At 38.6% G+C, this 24,215-nt stretch overlaps 1 protein-coding gene across 1 annotated transcript in view; it reads right to left on the minus strand.

Moving 5' to 3' along the window:
- The window catches only part of MORC1 (MORC family CW-type zinc finger 1), a 164,226-nt gene that overhangs the window by 62,193 nt on the left and 77,818 nt on the right, over positions 1–24,215 (minus strand). Inside the window, exons 14-16 of the mRNA XM_068968384.1 lie at positions 14,994–15,122; positions 9,991–10,096; positions 4,574–4,712 (exon numbers count right to left, since the gene is read on the minus strand). Coding sequence (XP_068824485.1) covers positions 4,574–4,712; positions 9,991–10,096; positions 14,994–15,122 — 374 coding nt within the window. The remainder of the gene's footprint in view (positions 1–4,573; positions 4,713–9,990; positions 10,097–14,993; positions 15,123–24,215) is intronic.

The following is a 24,215-nucleotide window of genomic DNA, read 5'->3' on the forward strand; positions in this document are numbered from 1 at the left end:
CTGCCAAATCCTCAAATGCAGAGGACTTGATTCTGATACTCTGTCTTATGGTTTTAAAATTCCCGTCTAGGTTTACTGAAAAACCGAATGACAGTTATCTAGCTGATGGACCAATTAGTAGCTAAACAATCAAGTGATGATAAAAACGAAAATGCTTCATTACTTGGCCAGCAGGTGTCACTTGTCACTCGGTATAGAAAACAGCAGGTGATGAGGAATGAGGGGAAACCACAGTGAGGAACCCTCATTCATCTCTTCAGAGAGGAGAAGGAGCAGAATGTGCTGCTTCAGAAGCACAATTTATAAAGTGGCTCTTGGCTTGCTGGCACAACTTATCAATTACATCTTGGATTTGAGCCCTCCTACTAGGTTTATGAACTTATACATTTCTCTTAACAAATATGATTTGCATTACACCAGCTTGTTGCCTTTGTGAATGTTTTCATATCCTTTTGGACTGTATTTTCATATGAGATTGTGAGCCGATTGTGTTGGAATTAGGCAAAAAGGAAACCAAAGTTAACTTCACCATTTAAAGACGTATGACTGATTCACCTTACTGAATTGCTCTGAAATTCACTCTCCTTCTGATGTTATAATTGTTATAAGGGCAATGTGAGGATTAAATACAATACTACCTGTGGAAATGATAGTAGCTTTGAACCAACATGTTTAACTTTCTCCTAGAGGACAAGATCTAATCACTGAGGTACCTCTTCTACCAGCAGTTTTCTGACCCACTGTGAATCTTCTCTAAGTAGGGCATCCTGCAGCGGGGCACCTAGAATCTAGACTTTGTCACTCTGCATACCAGTAGTATGTATAAAGGGTGGAGAAGACACTGCAGCCGCTGATTTCTGATACTAGTACCATCATACTACCCTTCCTACCATTATTCCATCCTCCCTGGTTGTCAGTGACACAAAACCAAGAACCAAAGAATCTAAGATCCTGAAAGGCTTTTGATTTACCAAGTCAACTCTTTGTTTTTCAGATCAAGATGCCTTCTGCCATTAAAATGGAAATGCAAGAGAGTAAGAAATAAGGTATGCAGATTTGGGCCATTTTTATATTTGCTCCCCAGATTTAATCAACAAATAAGTGAACATTGGTATTCAGAGGCAGGAAGAGAGAAGAGGAGGTGGGCAAACCATAATTTCATGGCATGCAACTCATTATTTCCTGATATTGAGAGAATGGGCACCACTGATAGATATAGTGGAATGATGGTAATACACTAGCCATTACTTGATTTTCCAGTGATGTCTATCCTACACCTGAATAGTGTGTGCACTGCACCTGAATGGCACCAATGCACTGTTTTTCTGACTTTTCTACCCTTCCTATGTCATAGTCTAACAACACCTCTTCTAAAAAGCAGTCAGGAACAAAGTAAATTCTCATTGAATATGGTTTTGAGTCTTTTTTTCTGGCATCAGACAGCTATTACCAAATTAGCTTTTAAATACTTTCCTAAATAATTTTTGTGAAAGGGGAACTGAGCTCACCTTTCAGAGGTCCTCTATTCAGTAATTACCATATCTTATAATGATTTATACAGTTTTTAAAAGACACATATGTCACAGAAATGCTGAGTTTATTTTTTAAAATATCTAAGTTTAGCATGTAATTTAAAAGACTGGTTCCATGAAGGAAAAAGCCCATGCTCATCCCCAAGTGTTTGTTTATAATGTTCTTCTCACCTAGAATGCCCTGTTCTTTCCCTTTATTTACCCTAAATAGACTTTAAGATACAAGTTGTGTCACTTCCTCTATGAAACTTTTTTGAATGAAGCTGCCCTCCCTATCTCCTTGTAATAAACTTCTGATTTAGTTTCAGCTATGGTAAAGAATCTGCCTGCAATTCAGGAGACCTGGGTTCGATCCCTGGGTTAGGAAGGTCCCCTGGAGGAAGGCATGGCAACCCACCCTCTCCAGTATTCTTATCTGGAGAATCCCCATGGACAGAGGAGCCTGATGGGCTGCAGTCCGCTGGGTCACAAAGAGTCAGACACAACTGAGCGACAAAGCACAGCACGTGATCAGACAAGTACTGAACTAGTACTGTTTTACAGTGGTTGTTAATGTTTAAATAGCTATCAGACTTGGTCCTTGAAGGGACTGTATATTATCCAAGGTCATGTTTTATTTCAAGATTCAACAACTATCTGTTGAAAACTACTACATGCCAGGCAGTGTTTCTGGTAACAGAGATAGTGAACAAATCCAAAACTATCCTTGCAATCATGGGGCTTACATTCTGGTATTAGAGTTACTCTGTTCCTCACCCTGCCAAGCACAGGACAGAGCCAAGGGCAAGTATGTGTTTAACGGCCACCTCAAAATTATGCCAACAACAGAGGAACGGACAAAGCAGATGTGGCACCTATATACAATGGAATATTACTCAGCCATAAAAAATAATGCCTTTTGCAGCAACATGGATGGACCTAGAGATTGTCATACTGACTGAAGCAAGCCAGACAGAAAAGGACAGATATATATGATGTGGTTATGAATGGAATCTAGAAAAAAAAAAAAGGTGTAAATGTTATTGACAAACCAGAAGTAGAGCCATGGATATAGCCAACAAACTTATGGTTACTAGAGGATAAGAGGCAGGGAGGATAATGGATGGCTGGGATTGATGTATACACACTACTATACATGAAACTGGCAAGTAACGAAAATCTACTGAACAGCACAGGAACCTCTACTCGATACTCTGTAATGTCCTATACGGAAATAGAATCTTACAAAGAGCGGATATGTGGATATATTCGATCGATTCTCTTTGCTGTACAGCAGAAACTAACACAATATTGTAATTCAACTTTACGCCAATAAAAAAAAAAATAACCGGTTGCCCATGGTTAGGTGAACTCTAACCAAACTTTTCCTTGACTACCACAAAAACAGGGTCAGTTAAGGACCCTGAACCCTGGAAGCGTGTTAAAGACGTGAGGATTGTTTTCACAAAAGCAGGCGAGGGGAAGATGATGAGTCTTAACATCCTTTGAACTGTTTGGAGTAGGTTTCTATGTAAGTACTGCTAAACTTTTTTGTTTATATCTGAAACAGACTGAATCTATAAACCTGGCTCAAATTTTTATGAAAAAAGAAAGAAGGAATAGGTAGAATGGATGGCTCAAATCTGTTATTCCATCAGCCTCCATCAAAATCTCTACCTTGATGATGAATAAAACATCCAATCTAAACAGAAAAAGGTAATTAAGACTTTATGACTGACACTCTCACTATCCAAGGGTCAGTGCTGTCCTCTATAGGAAAAAAATATCCAGAGACTGCAATAAAGATAAAACCAGTTCAAAATGTGCTGAATGCCTTCACAAAAATACAAGGGGTGGTAAGGAAACTAAGAAATAAAACAAATAAAGATATTTAACATTGAAAAGCTCTTTCACATAATTGCTTATTAAAATAATAACCAGTGATGATATGTTTATGTCTGATCTGTTATAAAATGCAAAAGCAGACACTCAAAGATATGTAAAAAGCTGAGCAACTTTGAGGATTGAAGACTGGTTAGGTGAATATGTTTCCAAATGACTTTCACTCTCTTCCCCAAAGAAACCCTGAGACTTCAGGCTAAAAGGGGAGAGTCGGTATTTGTTGCCTGTGACCCCAGGTGCTGGCTGACCTGCACGGTAGATCCCCAGCAAAGGGAGAGAGGTAAGAAGACGAAGCTGGGGTAGAAAAGAAAGTTGATTTTCCATGAACCCAGGAATACACATAATAAGCAGGTAGTAAGCCTGAGTGTCTTAACTCCCAATTCAGGAAGGGAATTTTCTACTCAAATGAGCATTTTATTTCCTGACATCCACACAGGAGTCAACACATTTGGACATATGCTGCTGACCTTCTCAATTTCTATTTGAGGAACTTGACAGGCAACACAATTAAAAAATGTTGAACTTGGGTGCTAAATCTATACAAAGGGATGCAATTACTTAATTAGTTAAGAGATTAAAACAGTAATTCTGCACACCACTTTTTCTTTCACTTGCAATTGTCATGGTTATCTATATTTACTGATAGTGTTTTATTTACTGAATTTTCTTAACAATTAAATAAGACATTAAGTTCCTGTATTAAGAGGCTAATATTTTTTAAAAGAATAACTCTTTACCTCTAAACATCTACCCTCAGGGAAGAAGCCTAATGAGATAAAAAGAGCATAATTTTTGTAGTTATATACATTTGGGTCCTAAACTTGACTCTGTGACCTTTGACATGCTGGCTGACCTCTACAAGGCTGTAAGTGGAAATATATTCCCCTATTTTTCACACACTGTTGTGGAGATGGACTTAGATTATCACATATAAAAATAGAGCATTATTTGAAGAAGTCCTTTCTCTTTCTGGATCCCTGGAGTACCTGTGCTCACCTCTAGAACAGTCCTTAGATCCAAAATGAAAAGGAGGTGACAAAAAAAGAAGAGAAAAAGAGGCTACACATTTACTTGGGTAAACCACTTTAGTTAATCTGTTCGCATGAAATCAACAGCTCAAGAATCTGGGTAGCTTCTGGAAAGAATTACTAACAGCTCACCTGTTGACGCCGTTCTACCAGTTGATTTTGATACCTCTGGACTGACTCTCGAAGCTGCTTGTCTTTCTCATTTTTTGACTGTGATACTATGCTCGTAGTGCCCAGGGGTATGGAAGGTAGATGTTCTGTCCGATGACAACTTTTCACAACCAAGTACAAGAGAGAACATCAGAAAGAAATATAAAACTATTTACTGTCTGCAAAAGATTATTTACTTCGACAAGGAATTGTCTCTGGCTTATACCCAAAACTCAAATACAGCATTGCTCAAATATAGCATTATATTGAGAATTTAGGTAATACATTAAATCTCCACTTTTCTTGGAAAAGAACTTAATGGAAAATGTGGAGGATACTATAGATTTACAAGAAAGGGAGAATACTGATTATTTACTAACGTTTCATTTATCCTGAGTTATCACCAAATGAGAACTTTTGAAAAAATGTTTTTTAGATAACTGACGCTTAATTCATTACTACCATACATTATTCTTTTCCCAAAAAATCTGGGATAGAAATCTGCGGTGGTGGTTTAGTCGCTCAGCCATGTCCAACTCTTTGCAACCTCATAGACTGTAGCCCTCCAGGCTCCTCTGTCCATGGAATTCTCCAGTCAAGAATAGTGGAGTGGGTTGTCATTTCCTTCTCCAATATGTCTCTGTAAAATAGACCAAATAATTCTGCTTCGGAAGCACACAGATCCTTTGTTTGAGGACTGAGACTCGCTGTGAAGACCAGTGACTACTATGACGGGAGGCAGCACCCTGTGATCACCTCAGGGGTTATGGAGCCACATGGCGGAGCCCCACCGAGCAGTCCAGCACCCTATCTTCCTCTCTCTGCTGCTGGAGGCGCACCAGCTGCTAGTGGACTCTCAGCTTCCTAGCCTTACTGATGGGCTGTCTCCAGTTTGATTATGCATTACATAATCAAGCAGAATTGTCTATAAATTGCAATAAACAGGCTGTGCCTGAGGGCTCTGTCTTTATGGTTGCAAAGAATACTAATGATTTTTGAGACAGATGCTTGGGAAGGTTTGAGGCCTTTTTTCCACCCTCCTTCCGGTTTCATGGGTATGTTCTGGGGAGCTGAGCTAGCCAAACTGCTGAAAAATTGAGTTACCAGCTTATTTCACTTTGGTATGGAGGCTTGGCAGGGACAAGAAGTTCCATTCCCATTGGACATGGCCTCAATCCAGGGCATGGCTGAGGACATGCAATGTGGGAAGGGGGTACAAAATGCTGAAGTTGATTCTCAGAGGCTTACACAGGAGTTTTTCTATCACTGGTAGGTACCAAAAAGAGGGGGAAGTGAGTGTCATAAAATACATGGGTGCTAAGCTAGGAAAGGGAGGAGGAGGTTGAGAATAGAGAGGAGAGCTTCTTCAATCTGAAACACTGCAGGGAAAGCTAAGCATCTCACTCCCACTGCACTTCTCTATTTCCCAGGGTTCAGCATATATTTTTCTTGCCCCCACCAACAGAGAAGAGTGAGGACTACAATCAAATTCAAGTACTGCTGTGAAAAACACTTAATTCCACCCACATATGGTATTTGTTTTTATTGTTATTTTCAAAGAAAGGTGGTAGATAAATCAGGGGGACACCTACCTATATATATGAAACCTATATATATAAAACCACATGCAGTGTTCATCTGAAGACATCTGTGGGATAGTACCCACACAGGTTTCTATTTCATTTGAGAAAAGAACTTTGTGGTAACATTAAGTTTTTATTTAGAAAAGAAAAACCTCAATTAATTTATTAAAATGCAATCTGTTTGATTGTCCTCAAAGATTTTTATAAACAAATTAAATCTTAATATGCAATATAAGCCATATTTTAAATATTTTTAAATATCCTTTCCAAAACTCAGACTTTTGGGTCTAGTCAAATAATAGGTATCATTTTTACCCTGCTGGTGATCCCTATTCTAATATATACAAATAGAATGGATGTAATGGAAGCACACTGATATTTATTTCTTAGATACTGTGACCAAAATGTGAAGCCTCCCTCTGTGCTTAAGGTGGAAAACAAAACAAACAAACAAAAAGGTGACTTGGGAAAGAATGAGTCCATTTTAAGCTGCCTGAGTCACCAACGCAGAACACCATCATTTGTAAAATGGTATGTTTTACCACCATAAATTATTTGTCTGGAATTAGGCTTCCTGAGCTAAAGATCCCTACAGAGTTGGGGGAGTAGCAAGGTAGAAAGAGCACAGGTTTTGAATCAAAGTGCTTGGATTCAAGTTTCAGGCTTAGGGAGGATTGGTGGACAGGTCACTGAACCTCCCTTAGCTTCACCGTTTTCTCCTCTGAGAAATGGAGAAAGCTCACGTTGTTATTCAGAGACGGCGATGGCACCCCACTTCAGTACTCTTGCCTGGAAAATTCCATGGACGGAGGAGCCTAGTGGGCTGCAGTCCATGGGGTCATGAAGAGTCGGACACGACTGAGCGACGTCACATTCACTTTTCACTTTCACGCATTGGAGAAGGACATGGCAACCCACTCCAGTGTTCTTGCCTGGAGAATCCCAGGGACGGGGGAGCCTGGTGGGCTGGCATCTATGGGGTCGCACAGAGTTGGACATGACTGAAGCGACTTAGCAGCACATGGTTATTGTAATGAAATGACATAACATGTAACTGCAATATAAGAGGGAGCTATTATTATGTTTTCTGTCCCAGTTCTGGTTACACAGACATTGATCATTCAAATGCTGTTCATTGGCTTTAACCCTGCTGACAATTGGCAATTAACTGCTGACAATAAACTGCATTTTCTGTAAATACAGAGGATGCCACTTTTCACCCCATATTGCTATCCTTTCACTCATCCAGTATTGCCTAATAAATAACTATACTTCCTTTCTCATCACTTTAACACACATTTTATCCAGGTCCAACAGTGCATATATATCAGAGTTTTGCTATTTCACGGCATAGTCTCAAAGTATGCATGGTCCATTTAAACATACTGAATCAGAGGACTGAATGAGGTCATCAGATCAACTTCTTTTCCCATGGGAATCTTCATCTGCATTGCTGTTGATAATCTCCCTTAAAGGAAGTATCAACTTTCAAGTAACTGCCCTTATAATCAAGAGTTTTTCTCCATAGCTCCCGTTTCTAAATCTCTTGCTACCACTTTAAGCATTGTTTTTGTCCTCATCTTTTCAGTGGAAATGAAATGCAGATGGTCAAAATTATGTCAGCATATTTAAAGAATCAAGGACTTAAGAAATTATAAATATAAGACTTTTTGCATTTCAGGCTTTTAAGGGCCATCCGTTTTCTGTGAACATGGCAAATTTATCTCGCCTGTCATCAGAAATGGAAGTGTTTTGATGTATAAAAGAGACAGAATTAGTATGGCTTTGAAACTAATTTTATAACATTCAGTGATGGCATCACCACTTTTCAAGGAGAAGGGACCAGCATGTCAATTCAAGGATAATGGTTAACTGGAATAAAGGGAATCTATAGAGGTCAGATCCCCAGTTCTGTGAGAAGTCATAGACATATGGCTAAAATATAATGGAAAAAAAAGTGAAAGTGTTAGGTGCTCAGTTGTGTCCGACTCTTTGCAATCCTGTGGACTGTAGCCTGCCAGGCTTCTCTTTCCATGGAATTCTCCAGGCAAGAATACTGAAGTGGGTTGCCATTTCCTTCTCCAGGGGATCTTTCCAACCCAGATCTCTTGCATTGCAGGCAGATTCTTTACCATCTGAGCTAGCAGAGGAATCTAAATTCTCATGGCTTATTACTAAGGGGCTCCCAGTGACCAGGGACTTAAGACTGTCCTTAACAAGGGGTTCAGCTGGACCTAGAAAAGGTGCAGAGGGTACTATTATTGTACTCTATTATTCTAGGTGATAGGAAGATGAGTTAAAGAGAGGTTTTATCATTTGTCTAAGGCTTCAGAGGCTAAAGGAGCCAGGAGTCAAACCCAGGCAGTCTGGCCCCAGAGTCTAAACTTTAAACACTATCCTACACTGCATGAAAGTTTTGAGCTCACAGAAAGTGATCAATATTTTCACCTTATTTTTGGACATTTGCGGGGTGGGACCAATTTTATTTACATTTCCAAGCACAAGCCTTTCCACAGAGAAATTTAAAAAACAAAACCAAAACAACAAAAAAACTTCTTTTAAACAACATATGGGTGAAAATAATGACAGTAACAATGAAAATACTATCTATCAGACTATTCTTAATATTGAAACTGAGCCACTACTGTGTTCCTATTTGAGAGATAGTCAAGTTACAGGTTAGGACTAGAATCAGGTTGGCAGTTAGAAGATCAAGGCCAGCAGCTTCATAAATAGTCTTCTCAACCCCTGTTTGGGCTTCAATTTCCACTTCTCTTAAATGAAGAAATGAGCCTAGATAAGTGTTTTATAATCATGCTCCCTGGAGCTCTAGGCTTTTTACAGAAAGCAGGAGACAGAAATGAGAAGTAGATACCGCTGGCCCCAAGATTCTCAGCCTCCAATTCAATCAGGACAGTTCTGTTTTTATCTGTTTTATATACCTGAGGTCAGAGACAAATTTTATTTGGGGATTAAAAAAAAAAGGTTCTGCTGCAAACCAAGAAAGGGAGACTGAAAAACCCCTTGGGCCATGTGAAATCTAAGAGTCCTATCACCTATGACATTTTTCATTAATCTCTAAATATGATTAACTTGAAGACTCCAGGTTGAAGAGGTTTTAGTAGCAGTTTCTAAATGTTTTCTTCCTTCTTATTTCTTTCTCAATTGCTCTTTTTTTTTCAGGGCTGGATAAAAATATACAAGAATTATTGCCCTAATGTCTGTATTAGCAATATGGATCCACTCATCCAGGTCAAAGAACTTAGAATAAACTCCATGGAAAAGTGATGCTTCACTTAAAGGTGCCTCTGGTAAAGGGGCGTATTAACTCTTTAGCCCACAAGGAAAACAAGTAAGTCAAAAAGGGTTTGCAATAAGGTTGACATCCATCAATATTTAATTGAGGTTTTTCCTGTTTTAGTCTGAAGTTCTTCCTCCAAAAGCACAAAGCAATGAAATCAATAAATGACTTAAACAGAAAAAGCACATGGTAAGTATCTAGATAAGACTCCTGCACTATAAGATTGTACATTGTGTGAAAATGAACTGAAAGGCAGAACTCTTAAACACCGAGGTAAGGTTTACTGCCAGTGGAAGTGCAGAGCTGCACACTCAACATTAACAAAAACTTACAACCAAGTGTCTTTTAACTTGATGGAAAAGAGCACTAGTGAAATATCCTTCCGGAAGTGGCAATAGGCTATAAAGAGTTACAAGGGATGATAGCTGCTAAGGGATGACATTTTTAAGCTTCATACATGTAAATTATAGGAATTAAAAATGGATAGAGAATTTTAGAAAACTATAAAAAACTACCTGTTTTCCGAGAGGTTAGGGTTATTAGCACAAATCCAGATATCAAACAGTTCTTTTTCCTGATAATCAGTAGAAGGAGGCAAGACTCTCCACTTAAGGCAAAGATCTAAAATCATCAAAACAAAAACCACATATAAGAAAGACCACAATCAGAAGTGAATCTACCATAGTAAGATGTCAGGCTGTATATACTGAAAGTATGAAGCTATCTTTCTGTCCAAAGACAAGTGAATTCTTGACCATATACCATTATGTTTGATGACACAAACAGTCCAGGATTCTAAGCTACCTAGAACACCATCGATAAATTATTATTGTTGCTGCCATTATTATTATTATTGCCATCATTGCTTAAGTTTTTTCCAGTTGGTTTCTGCTGGTTCCAGCCAAAAGAATATGAAGTAATAGGTCTCTCGTCACCTTTTCTTAAACCACAGGAAGGCATCCAGACTGACTCTTCCTTTTTTTCTGACCCACTGTTTATCTGCCAACACCACCGTCCATCTCCAACCACATGACTAAGAAGGAAAACCAAACTCTACCATTTACACAGTTCCTTGTTCTGCATTTCTTAGTGTTCTTATTCTGCTCTCCAGTCTGCACTTCTTGACTTCCTTGTCTCTTTCCCCCTCTCAGTCCCTCCTCGTTTCCAGGCACTCCACTCTCTTCAGGCTACTCCTCACTTCAACCCTGATTCCTCTCTACACCCTTTGTTAGCGGCTCTTGGGTAAATACTTCTTTCTCTCTGTTCATCTAAAATGGAGGCAGTCTGCACAGTGGTTAAGAATACGAATGGTTTCACTACCTACCAAAAGGGGTTCCTGAGGCTTATAAGATATAATATAATGATTAAAAAGACAACATTAGTAGCCATTTGTGATGGTTAATTTTATGTGTCAATTTGACAGAGCCATTGGGTACCCAGATATTTCGTCAAACATTATTCTGACGGTGTCAGTGCTTTGGATTAGATTAACATTTGAGTTGGTAGAATGAACAAAGCAAATTATCTTTTCTAATATGGTCAGTTGAGTCCAGTTCAGTTACTCAGTCATGTCCGACTCTGCGACCCCATAAATTGCAGCACTCCAGGCCTCCCAGTCCATCACCAACTCCTGGAATTTACCCAAACTCATGTTCATCAAGTCGGTGATGCCATCCAGCCATCTCATCCTCTGTCGTCCCCTTCTCCTCCTGCCCTCAATCCGTCCCAGCATCAGAGTCTTTTCCAATGAGTCAACTCTTCGCATGAGGTGGCCAAAGTACTGAAGTTTCAGCTTTAGCATCAGTCCTTCCAAAGAACACCCAGGACTGAACTCCTTTAGAATGGACTGGTTGGATCTTCTTGCAGTCCAAGGGACTCTCAAGAGTCTTCTCCAACACCACAGTTCTAAAGCATCAATTCTTTGCCACTCAGCTTTCTTCACAGTCCAACTCTCACATCCATACATGACCACTGGAAAAACCATAGCCTTGACTAGACATACCTTTGTTGACAAAGTAATATCTCTGCTTTTTAATACACTATCTAGGTTGGTTGTAACTTTCCTTCCAAGGAGTTAAGCGTCGCTTAATTTCATGGCTGCAATCACCATCTGCAGTGATTTTGGAGCCCCCAAAATAAAGTCTGAAACTGTTTCCACTGTTTCTCCATCTGATTCCCATGAAGTGATGGGACCAGATGCCATGATCTTCGTTTTCTGAATGTTGAGCTTTAAGCCAACTTTTTCAACTCCTCTTTCACTTTCATCAAGAGGCTTTTTAGCTCCTCTTCACTTTCTGCCATAAGGGTGGTGTCATCTGCATATCTGAGGTTATTGATATTTCTCCCAGCAATCTTGATTCCAGCTTGTGCTTCTTCCAGCCCAGCGTTTCTCATGATGTACTCAGCATATAAGTTAATAAGCAGGGTGACAATATACAGCCTTGACATACTCCTTTTCCTATTTGGAACCAGTCTGTTGTTCCATGTCCAGTCCTAACTGTTGCTTCCTGACCTGCATACAGGTTTCTCAAGAGGCAGGTTAGGTGGTCTGGTATTCCCATCTCTTTCAGAATTTTCCACAGTTTATTGTGATCCACACAGTCAAAGGCTTTGGCATAATCAGTGAAGCATAAATAGATGTTTTTCTGGAACTCTCTTGCTTTTTCCATGATCCAGCAGATGTTGGCAATTTTATCTCTGGTTTCTCTGCCTTTTCTAAAACCAGCTTGAACATCAGGAAGTTCATGGTTCACGTATTGCTGAAGCCTGGCTTGGAGAATTTTGAGCATTACTTTACTAGCATGTGAGATGAGTGCAATTGTGGGGTAGTTTGAGCATTCTTTGGCATTGGCTTTCTTTGGGATTGGAATGAAAACTGACCTTTTCCAGTCCTGTGGCCACTGCTAAGGTTTCCAAATTTGCTGGCATATTGAATGCAGCACTTTCACAGCATCATCTTTCAGGATTTGAAATAGCTCAACTGGAATTCCATCACCTCTACTAGCTTTGTTCGTAGTGATGCTTTCTAAGGCCCACTTGACTTCACATTCCAGGATGTCTGGTTTTAGGTGAGTGATCACACCATCTGATTATACTGGTCGGGAAGATCTTTTTTGTACAGTTCTTCTGTGTATTCTTGCCACCTCTTCTTAATATCTTCTGCTTCTGTTAGGTCCATACCATTTCTGTTCTTTATCGAGCCCTTCGTTGCATGAAATGTTCCCTTGGTATCTCTAATTTTCTTGAAGAGATCTCCAGTCTTCCCCATGCTGTTGTTTTCCTCTATTTCTTTGCATTGATCACTGAGGAAGGCTTTCTTATCTCTCCTTGCTATTCTTTGGAACTCTGCATTCAGATGCTTATATCTTTCCTTTTCTCCTTTGCTTTTCTCTTCTCTTCTTTTTGCAGCTATTTGTAAGGCCTCCCCATACAGTCACTTTGCTTTTTCTCATTTCTCTTCCACGGGGATGGTCTTGATACCTGTCTCCTGTACGATGTCATGAACCTCACTCCATAGTTCATCAGGCACTCTATCTATCAGATCTAGTCCCTCAAGTTTATTTCTCACTTCTACTGTATAATCATAAAGAATTTGATTTAGGTCATACCTGAATGGTCTAGTGGTTTTCCCTACTTTCTTCAATTTGAATCTGAATTTGGCAATAAGGAGTTCATGATCTGAGCCACAGTCAGCTCCCAGTCTTGTTTTTGCTGACTGCATAGAGCTTCTCCATCTTTGGCTGCAAAGAATATAATCAATCTAATATGGCGGGCCTCAACAAATCAGTTGAAGGCCTGAATGGGGGGAAAAAGTTGACCCTCTTGCAAATAAGAGACAATTCTTTCTGTCTTGAACCAAGACATCGGTTTTTCCTGTCTCCAAACTAGAACTAAACATCAGCTCTTCTTGGGTATCAAATGTGTCAATATTTAGATTGGAACTATATTTTCAGGCCTCCTAGTTCTCAGGCCTTGAAGCTCTGGAATTAAACCAACGGCTCTCCCAAGTCTTTAGCTTGCTGACTAAGATCTTGGGACTTCTCAGCCTCCTCAATCATCTGAGCCAATTCCCTATGATTAATATCTATCCATCCATCCATCCATCCATCCATAAATCTATCTATCCTATTGGTTCTCTTTCTCTGGAGAACATAATACACTATCCTAAGCACTGAATAAAATTTACATGTGTTAATTAATTGTATTTTCACAAAACTGCATAATGTAACTATAAACACTAACTTCATTTTATAAAAAAGAAAATCGAAGCTTAGAGAAGTTAAGAAATTTGCTCAATTTCACACGGCTTTCAGGTACTAGAGATTGGATTCTGGTAATAAGTTGCACATATCAAATACACAGTCATTTTTAACCAGCAATATTATCATCCAATAGGTTGTTGCATATAGTCATCAATTTTCTCAATTACACCTTCTAAGTGCCTGTCATGTGTGTTCCTCTTAAATCTCACTGCCATTCCTTTATTCAGACCTGCGTAATTCCTCACCTGGATCCTGGATTATGCCAGAAGTCTTGTCCACACAGCTATGACCCTAACCTTTGCTTTAGGCCTTTTTCAAATCATCTTGCACTGAGCTGCCAGAGCAACCTTACTACAAGTGACATCTAACCGGTCAGGTTCTGTTTGGACCACCCCAGGCTCAAGGCTGGGGAGGTGTTCCCTTGTTGTTCCGTCACTAACTCATGTCCGACTCTTTGAGACCCCATGAATTGCAGCATGCCAGGCTCCCTTGTCCTTCACTATTTCCCAAAGCTTGCTCACATTCAAGTCCAAGGGGTTCCCTTGGCCCTGTGTAAGGAGCTACAGTGTGATTGTTTGTTTGCTTGATTGCTTCCCCCACTGGACGGCAGATTCCCTGCAGACAGTGGAGACCCATAATAAGCTTCAATGCTTCAGTGATATTTCTCTCCTTTTAAAAAACTTCCAATGCCTCTCCATTGCTTATTAAAGCTAAAACTCCTTATCCTGGCATTCAAGGCCGTTGAACATGTTTACACAACCTAATAATTTTATCTTTTATTATTTATTCATTATTGATTCACTCAGCAGTCAATTGCTAAGTATCTACTATTATTTAACACAGTGTTAAGTATTAAAAATTGGAAAATGACTGTTTCTATTCACCACAATAATATTAGCTGAAGGGCACACTATATATTAACACATATTTCCAACTATATCTCTGCTTTCAAAAACTGACTTGAAAGACCAAGGCAAAGGCCGCCTTGTCATGAAGGCTTGCTTCAATTTTCTCTCTTCCCTTTCTTTGAAACCTCAAAGAATTATGGGTCTCTTTGAGATCATTTACATTATTTTCACCTCTATTACAATTACTTTCATGCTCATCTTAACCTTTCTCTTAGACCCTAATCTCTTGGAAAGCAAGAACCCTGTCTTAATTCATCTTTGTCTTCCTTATTTTTTTTTTAACACAGTGACTTGCAATATTAGGCTCTTACTAAAAGTGTGCTAACTTGAATGGAATTTAATACTCACCACACTGAATCATGCATGGGATGGCCATGGCTTGTCTTCTCTGATACTGAACAGAATCTGAGGATTTTTCCATGTCCTTATTATCTGGGTATCCAAATTCATTCCAAAATAATGTTAGATTTCTGTTACCTAGAAAAAAAGAAATTAAAAAAAAAGGCAAGAAGAAAATAATGAAAGAAAGTAAAACCAATAAGATCAAGATGATAAGTAAAGGGAAATTTCGATATAAACACATGTACATATAATATGATTTCAAATATGTAAAAACTAATAACATATAGAAACAAGTGATTAAGATGTTTAACACTGGTTTTCTTTGAGTATGGATGAAATTGGTTTTCTACTTTACACTTTCTTGCATTTTTCCAAACTATATACAATAGATATGCATTATATTTATAATAAAAGCACAATTATAGTTATAAAAATATATCTCTACTTTTATTGTTATAATAAAATACACTGACATTTAAAACTTTTTTCTTAAACACTCCTAGGAGGGACTGTACTGATTAAAAAGCCACCCTTAAGACTAGTGGTACAAATATTTATCATCTTGTTTCACAGCCAGTTTCTATTTTATCTCTGGCTCCCTTTTCTTTCAGGCTGTATTGTTTATGCCCTACCCTTGCCCTGGATTCTGAACTGCTCCCTTGTTTAGAAGCAGCACTTGTCATGGAGGTCTTTCAGGCATCTTCCTTAAGAGGCTGTATTGTTTCCCATTGATTCAGCAACAGAAATGTTAGGAATCTTCCCTACAAAACATACAGCACAATGGCCATATATATGAGAGCACTGTATGAACAGGAAAACAAAACAAAAAAACCCTGGAAACAAAGTAAAAGCCTAGAATTGTTGTTTAGTCACTAAGTTGTGCCCAACTTTTTTATGTAGCCCGCCAGGCTTCTCTGTCCATGGGATTTCCCAGGTAAGAATACTGAAGTGGGTTGCCATTTCCTTCTCCAGGGATCTTTTTGACCACGGATCAGACTCACGGCTCTTGCATTGGCAGGTGGATTCTTAGGGAACTGACAAATCCCATTTTCAAACAAGGGGACACTAGGCAAACTTTAAATTAAAAAGTTAGAGCTAAATATATTATTGTGTCAAGATCTTTAAAAGATGTAAAATAGCAAACCTAGTATAATCAACTTTTGTAATGTAAAAAAAAGAGTATACGTAAAAAATGCTGATAGCCATGCTTTTCTTTTCCTAAAAGCAAACAAAAGAAAGTTTTAATAGTGGATATCACTGGGGAAAGGATAGAGAGAGAGAAGAAGGCAGGGAAAGGTACTTATAATTTTCATTTTTCACTTTCTGAACACTTGAGTATTTTTACATGTACATTCATTACTTTAAAAACTGGGACGACCCAGAGAGATGGTACGGGGAGGGAGGAGGGAGGGCGATTCAGGATGCAGAACACGTGTATAACTGTGGTGGATTCATGTTGTTGTATGGCAAAACCAATACAATGTTGTAAAGTAATTAATCTCTAATTAAAATAAATAAATTTATATTAAAAAAATAAAAATACCTTTTTGAAGAAGAATCCAAATTTAACATTCTGTCCAATATGGTAATCAACTGGCCACATGTAGCTACTGAGTGCTTGAAATGTGGAAGACACAGAACATTTCATCAAAGTACATGTAAGGTTCTAAAATATATACCTTAGCAATAAAATATATAAAATAGGGCCAGCCTTATATCAACCTTAATATATGACCAAGTAATCCAAGCAAAACACCAATGAACACCTTTACATTTTCCTATACCTGTTAAGATTTAGGTTCAGAATGTTATATGCCTTTAAGACCAGCAGGGAAGGGACTCAGTGTTGAAAAGGTGCTTTGCAGTTGGATGTGTTGACAGTTCAATTCAGTTCAGTTCAGTTCAGTTGCTCAGTTGTGTCCGACTCTTTGCAACACCATGAATCACAGCACGCCAGGCCTCCCTGTCCATCACCAACTCCTGGAATTCACCCATGTCCATCGAGCCGGTGATGCCATCCAGCTATTTCATCCTCTCGTCCCCTTCTCCAGCCCCATATCCCTCCCAGCATCAGAGTCTTTTCCAACAAGTCAACTCTTCGCATGAGATGGCCAAAGTACTGGAGTTTCAGCTTCAGCAGCATTCCCTCCAAAGAAATCCCAGGGCTGACCTCCTTCAGAATGGACTGGTTGGTTCTCCTTGCAGTCCAAGGGACTCTCAAGAATCTTCCCCAACACCACAGTTCAAAAGCATCAATTCTTCAGCTCTCAGCTTTCTTCACAGTCCAACTCTCACATGCATACATGACTACTGGAAAAACCATAGCCTTGACTAGACGGACCTTTGTTGGCAAAGTAATGTCTCTGCTTTTCACTATGCTATCTAGGTTGGTCATAACTTTTCTTCCAAGGAGTAAGCGTCTTTTAATTTCATGGCTGCAGTCACCATATGCAGTGATTTTGGAGCCCCCCAAAATAATGTCAGACACTGTTTCCACTGTTTCCTCTGTTTCCCCATCTATTTCCCATGAAGTGATGGGACCAGATGCCATGATCTTCGTTTTCTGAATGTTGAGCTTGAAGCCAATTTTTTCACTCTCCTCTTTCACTTTCATCAAGAGGCTTTTTAGCTCCTCTTCACTTTCTGCCATAAGGGTGGTGTCATCTGCATATCTGAGGTTATTGATATTTCTCCCGGCAATCTTGATTCCAGCTTGTGCTTCTTCTAGCCCCACAAATTCCCTGGTCTCCTACCTTGTCTCTTCACAAAATCTCTACTAGTTCTTGTCTAAATGTCCCTTTGTATTCTGCTTCCTTGGCCTTTCTCAACTCAGACTTTCAGTTTTCTGCTTTTTGCTCAGCATGTGGTTTTGGCCCAGCCCAGACTTTACCCTTTCACTGTACACCAGAACCTGATTTACTCTCTGGTGTCTGGACAGGACTCGTGAGGTCTTGTTCTCTGATTTCCACAAGAACTACTCAATTCTTGCTATGTTAAGGCAGAAAGAGCTGTAGATTAAAGTCAGGTAACTTTGAGTGCTGTCTCTACCACACACTTATTGTGTAATTGTGGGAAGCCAGTAAAGTTTCTTATCCATAAAATGAGTGTCTACTCTAACTTGCCTTACTTACATGGTCATCACTAACAATAAATATGAAGGTGCATTAAAAATTAGAGTGCTGTGCAGAAACTTCTGCTGCTGTATCATATTTGTTCTTTCTTTAAATGTTATTTCCCCAAGAACACCTCACCTTCTCAAAAAAGGAACTGTGTTTATTAGGTACTGCACCCTGTACCTAATAAATCCACAGAAAGTTTTGCTGCCGTTCTTGACAAAATAGCTCCTTACTGTGTTCTTTAGGATAAAATCAAACTGAAATAATGTCTCTCCCTAAAAATATTAACTAATCACAGCTAACACAACCCAGCAAACTTATAAAACAAGTATCAACTGTGAAGCCAAATACAAACATCTTAAGAGCAGGAAAACTACTAGGATGTTAGAAACACAAGTACATGCCTCTCAGGGGTGGGTGATAGCTGCTCTGTGATCATATCACTCTTACAACGCTTACACATTATATTTCAGTTCACTTTATGCCTGTTTTCCCTCTAAAAAGTGAAATTCTTAAAGATAATGGCTATGTTTAGGATCTTGTTTTTACTAGCTGACATTCAGAGCTTAATGTTTACTTATGAAACTCAATAACTCTAAAGAATTACTGGCTATCAAAAGCATGAGAACACTCAGTAGCTCAACATCTAATGACCAGGACTTACAGAAGATATGCCGTTTGAGGTCAATATCAGGGCAAAAGAAACAACCAGCTATATTCAATCTGGGAATTAGAAATGGTTTTCCCTAACTGCCAATGCAATCTTGGCTTTTTTTCCCATCAGACAGAAGCTATGCCAATATGCACAATTTCTAATGTGTTAATAAAACAAATTTCCATTGAATGAACCCTGAAGACTACGTAGATGCTTCAGTAAGTGGGTAAGTTGGCTAAAGAAATGGCCACGGGAGGAAACATACCACACACAAATATTTTTTTCATGTGTTACTCAGTCTACAGAGATTTATACAACTATCCTGAGGGGAAAAAAATTTCTCCCATACAAAAAAATAATCAGTGGATTTTCAGCAGAAGTCTTATAGATGAGGAGAGAGTGGTATGATATAATCAAAGCGCCAAAAGGAGAAACAATAACCTGCCAACCAAGAATACATGACCAATATTGAAACTGTCCTTCAGAAATGAGGTAGAGATAAAGAATTTCCAAAACAAACAAAATTGAGGGGGTTCATTACTAGATCTGCCTTACAAGAAGTGCTATAGGAAATTCTTCAAGCTGAAACGAAAGGAAACTAGTAACTTAAAAATGTGAAAATACAAAACTCACTGGTAAGGGTAAGTATACAGTCAAATTCATAATATTCTAATTCTGTAATGATGGTATGTAAGTCACTTAACTCTAATATTAACATGAAGGTTAAAAGACAAAGTTTAAAAAACAACCATAGCTACAATAATTTATGAATGAACACAATATTAAAACATGTAAACTGTGAAATCAGTCAGACAGTTCAGTCACTCAGTTGCGTCCGACTCTTTGCGATGCTCTGGACTGCAGCATGCCAGGCTTTCCTATCCATCACCAACTCCCGGAGCTTACTCAAACTCATGTCCATTGAGTCGATGATGCCATCCAACCATCTCATCCTCTGTCGTCCCCTTCTCCTCCTGCCTTCAATCTTTCCCAGCATCAGGGTCTTTTCCAAGGATTCACTTCTTCACATCAGGTGGCCAAAGTATTGGAGTCTCAGCTTTGGTATCAGTTCTGCCAATGAATATTCAGGACTGATTTCCTTTAGGATGGACTGGTTGGATCTCCTTGCAGTCCAAAGGACTCTCAAAAGTCTTCTCCAGCACCACAGTTCAAAAGCATCAATTCTTCGGTGCTCAGCTTTCTTTATAGTCCAACTCTCACATCCATACATGACTACTGGAAAAACCATAGCCTTGACTAGACGGACCTTTGTTGACAAAGTAAAGAGCATAAAATGCTTGTAGGCAGAGGGAGTAAGAAGGTTTTTCTATGTGACTGAAGTTAAGTTGTTGTAAACTTAAAATAGACTGTTATAACTATAACATGTTTTATACTTATAGTTTCATAACCACAAAGCAGAAATCTATAGCAGATGTACAAAAGAGAAAGAAAAAGGAGTCAAAGCATAGCACTACAGGAAATTATCATATCACAAAGGAAGAGACCAAGAGAGAAAGAAAGAAACAAACTACAAAAAAGCCAGAAAACAACTGATAAGATGGCAATAGTAAGCCTTTATCTATCAATAATTATTTTAAATATAAATGGATTATATTTGCTAATCAAAAGATGTAAAATTACTGAATAGATAAAAACCAAGACTCCACTATATGCTGTCTATGAAAGACTCACATCAGTTTTAAGGATATACATAGGTTCACAGTGAAAGGATGGAAAAAAACATACCATGCAAATGAAAATCAAGAGAGTGGGTAGCTATATCCAAAACATACTTTAAGTATGTTGGAGGAGAAAAGAAGATTATTATTTAATGATAAAGAAGCTGATTCACCAAGAGGCTATTAACATCATATAAATACATACACTCACCGTCAGAGCACCTAAATATATTAAGCAAATATTAACAGACCTAAAGGTAGAAATAACCTCAGATATGCAGATGACACCTCCCTTATGCAGAAAATGAAGAGGAACTAAAAAGCCTCTTGATGAAAGTGAAAGAGGAGAGTGAAAAAGTTGGCTCAAAACCAATACAGTATTGTAAAGTAAAATAAAGTAAAAATAAAAATTAAAAAAAAAAAGCTCAATATTCAGAAAACTAAGATCAAGGCATCTGGTCCCATCATTGCATGGGAAATAGATGGGGAAACAGTGGAAACAGTTTCAGACTTTATTTTTGGGGCTCCAAAATCACTGCAGATACAGCCATGAAATTAAAAGACGCTTACTCCTTGGAAGAAAAGTTATGACCAATCTAGATAGCATATTCAAAAGCAGAGACTACTTTGCCAACAAAGGTCCGTCTAGTCAAGGCTATGGTTTTCTAGTGGTCATGTATGGCTGTGAGAGTCAGACTGTGAACAAAGCTGAGCGCTGAAGAATTGATGCTTTTGAAGTGTGGTGTTGGAGAAGACTCTTGAGAGTCCCTAGGACTGCAAGGAGATGCAACCAGTCCATTCTAAAGGAGATCAGTCCTGGGTGTTCTTTGGAAGGACTGATGCTAAAACTGAAACTCCAGCACTTTGGCCACCTCATGCGAAGAGTTGACTCATTGGAAAAGACTCTGATGCTGGGAGGGATTGAAGGCAGGAGGAGAAGGGGACGACAGAGGATGAGATGGCTGGATGGCATCACTGACTCGATGGACGGGACTCTGAGTGAACTCCGGGAGTTGGTGATGGACAGGGAGGCCTGGCGTGCTGCGATTCATGGGGTTGCAAAGAGACATGACTGAGCGACTGAACTGAACTGAAGGTAGAAATAGAGAGCAATGCAATAATATAGGGGACTGCAATACCCTTCTTTTAACAATGGATAGACCATCCAGAGAGAGAGTTATAAGGAAAAATGAACATTAAATATAAAATGGACCCAACATTAGAAAATACAATATTTCAACCAAAAGCAATAAAATTCACATTCTTCTTAAATGCCCATGGAATATTTTCCAGGACAGATCATATATTAGGTCACAAAACAAGTTAACAAATTTATAAGGACTGAATTGTATCAAGTATCTTTTCTGACCATAATGGTATAAAACTAAAATCAACAAGTGGAAGAAAGCTGGAAAATTCACAAATATGTGGAAATTAAACATAAGACTACTGAAAAACCAATGACTCAAAGGGGAAATTAAAAGGGCAATTTTAAATATATTAAGGTGAGTTGGACATGACTGAAGTGACTTAGCAGCAGTAGCAGCAGCAAGGTAAAATTAAGGAAACAATTCCATTTACTACTGCATCAAAAAGAATGAAATACATAGGAATAAATCTACCAAAGAGGCAAAGACCCTATACCCTGGAAACTATATGACACTGATGAAAGAAACCAAAAACAACACAAAAAAAATGGAAAGATATACTGTGTTCTTGGACTGGAAGAATCAACATTGTTAAAATAACCATACTACCCAAGGTGATCTGTAGATTCAGTGCAATCCCTATCAAATTACCAATGGCATTTTTCATGGAACTAGAACAAATAATTTTAAAATATTTAAGGAAATACAAAAGAGCCTGGATGGCCGAAAGAATCTTGAGAAAAAAAAGAACAGAGCTGGAGGAATCAGACTCCCTGACTTCAGACTATACTACAAAGCTACAGTCATCAAAACAGTATGGTACTGCCCCCAAAACAGAAACATAGATCAATGGAATAAGACAGAAAACCCAGGAATAAACCCATGCATAGTGATAAACACTTCCATTAAGAAATTAACAAGAATGATATAACAAATAACATTAAATTAAATACCTCAATGAACTAGAAAAAGAAGAACTAAGTCCCAAGTTAACAGAAGGAAAGAAATGGCAAAGATCAGAGAAGAAATAAATGAAACAGAGAACAGAAAAAACAATAGAACAGATTAATCAAACTAGGAGCCTATTTTTTGAAAAGATAAACAAAATTGTAAAACCCTTAATAAGACTTGGGTTTCCCCGGTGGCTTAGATGGTAAAGAATCTGCCTGCAATGCAGGAGATCTGGGTTTGATCCCTGGGTCAGGAAGATCCCCTGAAGAAGGAAATGGTAACCCACTCTAGTATTCTTGCCTAGACAATCCCTTGTACTGGGGAGCCTGGCAGGCTACAACCCATGGGGTCACAACGAGTTGGACATGACTGAGAGATTAGCACTTAATTAGACTAGATAAGAATAACAGTGAAAATTCAAATAAATAAGATCAGAAATGAAAAATGAGACATTAATGTGGATACCACAGAAATACAAAGGATCTTAAGACACTACAATGAAAAATTATATTCCAACAAATTATATAACATAGAAGAAATGGGTAAATTCCTAGGAACATACAACCTACCAAGACTGAATCATGAGGAAATAGAAAACATGAACAGACCAAGAGTGAATAAAGATACTGAATCAGTCATTAAAAATCTCTCAACAAAGAAAAACCCAGGACCAGATGACATCAGTGGTGAGTTTTACCAAACATAATAATAATAATAATGCCTATCAATCTCTTCCAAAAAACTATTCCAAAAATTTTTTTCTTCTTTAAAGAAAGAAAATTTCCAAACTCTTTTTATGAGGTCCGCATTACTTTGATTCCAAAACCAGATATGGGCTTTATAAGGAAAGAAAAATACAGTCTAGAATCACTGGTGAACATAGATGCTAAAATCCTCAATAAATAGAGAAGGGAATGGCAACCCACTCCAGTATTCCTGCCTGGAAAATCTCATGGACAAAGGAGCCTGGTGGGCTACAGTCCATGCGGTCACAAAGAGTTGGACACAACTGAGCGATGAACACATACACATATAGTCTTTTTAATAAATGGTGGGGAAATTGGATGTACAGACAAAAGAACAAAGCTGGACCCTATTTCACACCACTCATAAACATTAACCCAAAATGAATGAATGATTTAAAGGTAAGACCTGAAACCATAAAGTTCCCAGAAGAAAATATACAAAAAGCTCCTTAACATTGGTCTGGGCAATGAATTTTGTTGTTGTTGTTCTTGATATAACACTAAAAGCATAGCGGAACAAAAAATAAACAAGTGGGAGTATGCTGCTAAGTCACTTCAATTGTGTCCGACTCCGTGCAACCCCGTAGATGGCAGCCCACCAGGCTCCTCCGTTCCTGGGACTCTCCAGGCAAGAACACTGGAGTGGGTTGCCATTTCCTTCTCCAATGCATGAAAGTGAAAAGTGAAAGTGAAGTCGTTCAGTCGTGTTTGACTCTTAGTGATCCCATGGACTACAACCCACCAGGCTCCTCCGTCCATGGGATTTTTCAGGCAAGAGTACTGGAGTGGGTTGCCAATTGCCTTCTCCAGTGGGAGTATATCAAATTACAAAGCTTTTGTATAGCAAAAGAAACACTCCAAAAAAAAAAAAATGAAAAAGCAATATACAGAAAGGGAGAAAATATATGCAAATAATTTATATAAGGTATTAAT

The sequence above is a fragment of the Capricornis sumatraensis genome, chromosome 1, assembly GCF_032405125.1.
Source record: "Capricornis sumatraensis isolate serow.1 chromosome 1, serow.2, whole genome shotgun sequence".
NCBI classification, from domain to species: Eukaryota; Metazoa; Chordata; class Mammalia; order Artiodactyla; family Bovidae; genus Capricornis; species Capricornis sumatraensis.